The 6,449-nt window shown below is 41.0% G+C and overlaps 1 protein-coding gene across 1 annotated transcript in view; it reads left to right on the top strand.

Moving 5' to 3' along the window:
- The window catches only part of lama4 (laminin, alpha 4), a 192,789-nt gene that overhangs the window by 143,169 nt on the left and 43,171 nt on the right, over positions 1–6,449 (top strand). The window contains exon 31 of the mRNA XM_043684602.1: positions 4,277–4,429. Within this exon, the coding sequence (XP_043540537.1) occupies positions 4,277–4,429 (153 nt within the window). The remainder of the gene's footprint in view (positions 1–4,276; positions 4,430–6,449) is intronic.

The following is a 6,449-nucleotide window of genomic DNA, read 5'->3' as shown; positions in this document are numbered from 1 at the left end:
CAGGACTGGCAGCTTAATGTTCCAGAATACAAATGCTACAGGAAGGACAGAAAGGGAGGCAAGAGAGGAGGGGGAGTGGCATTTTTGATAAGGGATAGCATTACAGCTGTGCTGAGGGAGGATATTCCCAGAAATACATCTCGGGAAGTTATTTGGGTGGAACTGAGAAATAAGAAAGGGATGATCACCTTATTGGGATTGTATTATAGATCTCCTAATAGTCAGAGGGAAATTAAGAAACAAACTTGTAAGGAGATCTCAGCTATCTGTAAGAATAATAGGGTGGTTATGGTAGGGGATTTTCACTTTCCAAACATAGACTGGGACTGCCATAGTGTTAAGGGTTTAGATGGAGAGGAAATCGTTAAGTGTGTACAAGAACATTTTCTGATTCAGTATGTGGATGTACCTACTAGAGAAGATGCAAAACCTGACCTACTCTTGGGAAATAAGGCAGGGCAGGTGACTGAGGTGTCAGTGGGGAAGCACTTTGGGGCCAGTGACCATACTTCTATTAGTTTTAAAATAGTGATGGAAAAGGATAGACCAGATCTAAAAGTTGATGTTCTAAATTGGAGAAAGGCCAATTTTTATTGTATTAGGCAAGAACTTTTGAAAGCTGATGGGAGGGCAGATGTTCGCAGGTAAAGGGGTGGCTGGAAAATGGGAAGCCTTCAGAAATGAGGTAACGAGAATCCAGAGAAAGTATATTCCTGTCAGGGTGAAAGGAAAGGCTGGTAGGTGTAGGGAATGCTTGATGACTAAAGAAATTGAGGGTTTGGTTAAGAAAAAGAAGGAAGCATAGACAGGATAAATTGAGTGAATCCCAAGAAGAGTATAAAGGAAGTAGGAGTATACTTAAGAGGGTAGTCAGGAAGGCAAAAAGGGGACATGAGATAGCTTTGGCAAATAGAGTAAAGGAGAATCCAAAGGGTTTTTACAAATACATTAAGGACAAAAGGGTAACTGGGGTGAGAATCGGGCCCCTCAAAGATCAGCAAGGTGGCCTATGTGTGGAGCCGCATAAAATGGGGGAGATACTAAATGAGTATTTTGCATTAGTATTTACTGTGGAAAAGAATATGGAAGATATAGACTGTAGGGAAGTAGATGGTGACATCTTGCAAAATGTCCACATTACAGAGGAGGAAGTGCTGAATGTCTTGAATCCCTAGGACCTGATTAGGTGTACCCGAGAACTCTGTGTGAAGCTAGAGAAGTGATTGCTGGGCCTCTTGCTGAGATACTTGTATCATCACTAGTCACAGGTGAGGTGCCGGAAGACTGGAGGTTGGCAAAGGTGTGCCACTGTTTAAGGAGGGTGGTAAGGACAAACCAGGGATCTATAGACCAGTGAGCCCGACCTCAGTGGTGGGCAAGTTGTTGGAGGGAATCCTGAGGGACAGGATGTACATGTATTTGGAAAGGCAAGGACTGATTAAGGATAGTCAACATGGCTTTGTGCGTGGGAAATCATGTCTCACAAACTTGATTGAGTCTTTTGAAGAAGTTACAAAGAGGATTGATGAAGGCAGAGTGGTAGATGTGATCTATATGGACTTCAGTAAGGAAGTTTAGATCTCATGGAATACAGGGAGAACTAGCCATTTGGTTACAGAACTGGCTCAAAGGTAGAAGATAGAGGGTGGTGGTGGAGGGTTGTTTTTCAGACTGGAGGCCTGTGACCAGTGGAGTGGCACAAGGATCAGTGCCGAGTCCTCTACTTTTTGTCATTTACATAAATGATTTGGATGCGAACATAAGAGATACAGTTAGTAAGTTTGCAGATGACACCAAAATTGGAGACGTAGTGGACAGCAAAGAGGGTTACCTCAGATTACAGCAGAATCTTAACCAGATGGACCAATGGGCTGAGAAGTGGCAGATGAAGTTTAATTCAGATAAATGTGAGGTGCTGCATTTTGCGAAGGCAAATCTTAGCAGGACTTATACACTTAATGGTAAGGTCCTATGGAGAGTTGCTGAACAAAGAGACCTTGGAGTGCAGGTTCATAGCTCCTTGAAAATGGAGTTGCAGTAGATAGAATAGTGAAGATGGCATTTGGTATGCTTTCGTTTGTTGGTAGGAGTATTGAGTACAGGAGTTGGGAGGTCATGTTGCAGCTGTACAGGACATTGGTTAAGCCACTGTTGGAATATTGCGTGCAATTCTGGTCTGCTTCCTATTGCAAAGGTGTTGTGAAACTTGAAAGGGTTCAGAAAAGATTTACAAGGATGTTGCCAGGGTTGGAGGATTTGAGCTATAGGGAGAGGCTGAACAGTCTGGGGTTGTTTTCCCTGGAGCGTCGGAGCCTGAGGGGTGACCTTATTGAGGTTTACAAAATTATGAGGGGCATGGATGTGGTAAATAAACAAAGTCTTTGCCCTGGGGTCGGGGAGTCCAGAACTAGAGGGCATAGGTTTAGTGTGAGAAGGGAAAGATGTAAAAGAGACCTAAGGGGCAACTTTTTCATGCAGAGGGTGGTATGTGTATGGAATGAGCTGCCAGAGGAAGTGGTGGAGGCTGGTACAATTGCAACATTTAAGAGGCCATTTAGATGGGTATATGAATAGGAAGGGTTTGGCGGGATATGGGCCGGGTGCTGGCAGGTGGGACTAAATTATGTTGGGATATCTAGTCACCATGGACTGGTTGGACTGAAGGGTCTGTTTCCGTGCTGTACATCTCTATGACTCTTTGACTCTGAGGTGTTCTAGCAATGAGTCACAAAAGATGAGTATGTAGATAGGACAATTACAAAAGCTAATTGAAAGCTTTCCTTCATTCAGAGAAAACTTAAACATAAAGGAAAGGATGTTTTGCTTGTGTTCTGTGTGGAGGCCTCGAGAACTGTGCAGTTTTGGTCTCCTTTTTCAGGAAGGACATGAATGCATTGGAGGTAATTGGGAAGTAGTTTACTAGATTGACAACAGGCATGAGTAGATTGTGTTAAGAGGAAAGGTTGGACAGGCTAGGATTGTTTCTGCTTGAGTGTTGAGGAGTGAGTTGCCTGAAGCATACAAAATCCTGAATGGTCTTGACAGGAGAATGTTTCCTCTTGTGTGAGAGTTCAGAAAGTGGGGGGTGGGAGCTGTTTAAAAATTATGCATCATTCTTTCAGGACAGTGACATGTCAAGTTTTTTTCTCTTTCGGGGAGTTTGTGAGTTTGGAACACTCTCTCAGATCTCAGTGGAGGACATAATTGAATAGTGAAGATAGGTTCTTGTTACGTAAGTGAATCAAAATTATCAGGGATGGTCAGAAATGAAAATACAAACAGACCCAATAAGATCTTATTTAATGACAGAGCTGGCTCAGGACACTGAAAGGCTGACTTTGGCTCCTAATTCTGAGTTTCAAAGAAGAGCAAATGGACTAAAACATTAATTCTGTTTTTGTCTCCATAGGTGCTGCCAGACCTGCTGAATTTCTCAACCACTTTCTGCTATGACTCTAAAAAGTTTAGATCCTCATAAAAAGTTTTTAAAAATCGCTTTTGTATTTCTTTAGTCAATCACACATTGACTGATCAATGGAACAATCATCTGATCATCATCATACCATGACTAAGGCTGCATGAATGACTTTTTCAAGTCAAAAAAAAGTATAGCTTCAATTACCAATTGATCTACTGTTCGCAAATATTTTATGATCTATGCATAAGTGATTATGTTTCTCCAATGAAAACTAAACAAGATTTAAAATACTTATCTTTATGAGCTAGGTATCTTTCAAGTATTTCCAAAATTCAATGTCATCAAAGGTTAGAAATATGAATATTCAGAAATATGAAGTCAAATGTTTTTCAATATGCACTACATTTATTTTCTCGTTATGTCCTCTCAGATTCCTTGGAATAATCACCATCTATCAAAAAACTCAATGGGAGAAATTATAATGACTTGCCTCCATGCAAAACGTCCATTGGCTCCAGATTTTTGGCACTTAGATATCCAGGGTCTCAGCTTTACCCACCTCACTTGGGGTGGATCTGAAATAGAGTTATGGGACTCAAAACATTATCTCTGTTTCTCTCTTTATAGCTGCTGCTAGACCTGTTGAGGTTTTTTTTCTGTTTTTATTTCAGTACTGTCACACCCACAGCATTTGATTTTATTATGAATTTCTATTGCACTGAAAATTGGACTTGTGATTTATTTTCACAGTGCAGTGCAGTGCCTCAATGACACAGCCTTGAATTCTCGTCCAATGCTGACTCTTCATTGACAGAGTAACTTTGTGACAATTAATATTTTTCTCCCATTTTTCTTCAGTTGTCAATTAATAGTGGACGACGAGGATCAAACAACAGATGATTGTCCCACAGAAGAATCCGTCCATCCCAAAGGAAAATTCTACTTTGGAGGTTCAGTCCATGACCAATATGTTAACTTCACAGGCTGCATCAGCAATGCTTACCTCAGCAGGTCAGAGCTTCTTTATTTCTTTGTTATGTGTGTAGGTAACTGCATAAAAGATTCATGACAGGTTCTTCAGAACAACTAATATTGCCCTGATCATGTTAAATCATTTAAAAAAAAAGGGCAGTGCCGCGGCGTTTGGAAGAAACGTTCATTAGATAGCTGCTCAAGGACAAAAACTGTTTCAGTGTTGCTTCTTGCAAAATAAACAATATTTTGTTATTCAAACAAAAGTAGGGAAAGTGGACCCCTGTCCACTTATCAGTAGCATTATACAAAACAAGTGCATATGTCATGGTAAATCCAGTGCTCCTACTTTTCACAAGGAAATAGGCTTTTGGCTTTCAACACAGTTGATCTGAGTGATTTCTTTTGTTATAATTTCAAATTAAATATTTCCCTCCCAGTATCATAGGGAACTGAGTTGAATATTCTGCAACAATGGGTGTTTAATTGAAATAGGCTTTTTTAATAAAACACGATACAGATATTACAATTTAAATTTCCATTTATTTACCCTGTCTTATATAATTTAAATACAAAACTGTTGCTTTTCCTAAATGTAGTTAATTGTAATAAAATAATGACCAAACAGAAATAATACAAATTATAAATCTTCTCATAAACAACGTGTTTAAAAGTAAGTGAGCACACTGTCCCTTCAGATTAACTTATATAGTTTTAATAGCCAGGGTTGAGAAAAATAAAATTGAGGCAGTGCAATAGACAATTTTGCATTGCCTCAACTTTACAAAAAATGGGTGGTACTGAGAGCCAGATTTTGCAGTCCCACAGTGTTGCCAGGTTCGGAAACAAAATAGCTACTAAGGTGGAGTGCTGTCTGTTGTTCTGCTTCCAACAGTTTTCACTGTCATAGGAAATGATCCAGGCCATGAACTCCATACACATTGATTTAGAAGCTATAGAGTCATAGAGATGTACAGCATGGAAACAGACCCTTTGGTCCAACTGATCCATGCCGACCAGATATCCCAACCCAATCTAGTCCCATTTGCCCAGCTCCTAGTCCATTTCCCTCCAAACCCTTCCTATTCATATATCCATCCAGATGCCTTTTAAATGTTGCAATTGTGCCAGCCTCCATCACTTCCTCTGGCAACTCATTCCATTCACCTACCACCCTCTGCATGAAAAAGTTGCCCCTTAGGTCACTTTTTATATCTTTCCCTTCTCACACTAAACCTTTGCCCTCTAGTTCTAGACTCCCCCATCCCAGGGAAGAGACTTTGTCTATTTATCCTATCCATATCCCCTCATGATTTTGTAAACCTCTATAAGGTCACCCCTCAGCCTCCAATGCTCCAGGGAAATCAGCCCTAGCCTGTTCAGCCTCTCCCTATATCCTCCAACCTTGGCAACGTCCTTGTAAATCTTTTCTGAACCCTTTCAAGTTTCACAACATCTTTCCAATAGGAAGGAGACCAGAATTGCACGCATTGGTTAGTGGCCTAACCAATGTCCTTTTCAGCCTCAACATGACCTCCCAACTCCTGTACTCAGTGCTCTGACCAATAAAGGAAAGCATACCAAACGCTTTCTTCACTATCCTATCTACCTGCGACACCACTTTCAAGGAGCTCTGAACCTGCACTCCAAGATCTTTTTGTTCAATAACACTCCCTAGGACCTTACCATTGTGTATAAGTCCTCCTGAGATTTGCTTTCCCAAAATGCAACACGTCACATTTATCTGAATTAAGTCCATTTGTCACATCTCAGCCCATTGGCCCATCTGATCAAGATCCTGTTGTAATCTGAGGTAACCTTCTTCGCTGTCCACTACACCTCCAAATTTGGTGTCAACTGCAAACTTAATAACTATACCTCTTATGCTCACCTCCAAATCATTTACATAAATGATGAAACGTAGTGGACCCAGAACCGATCCTTGTGGCACTCCACTGTTCACAGCCCTCCAGTCTGAAAAACAACCGTAGTGTGCGGCACGGTGGCACAGTGTTTAGCACTGCTGCCTCACAGCGCCAGAGACCCGGGTTCAATTCCT

The sequence above is a fragment of the Chiloscyllium plagiosum genome, chromosome 3, assembly GCF_004010195.1.
Source record: "Chiloscyllium plagiosum isolate BGI_BamShark_2017 chromosome 3, ASM401019v2, whole genome shotgun sequence".
NCBI classification, from domain to species: domain Eukaryota; kingdom Metazoa; phylum Chordata; class Chondrichthyes; order Orectolobiformes; family Hemiscylliidae; genus Chiloscyllium; species Chiloscyllium plagiosum.
This window is presented reverse-complemented; position numbering and strand designations above follow the sequence as displayed.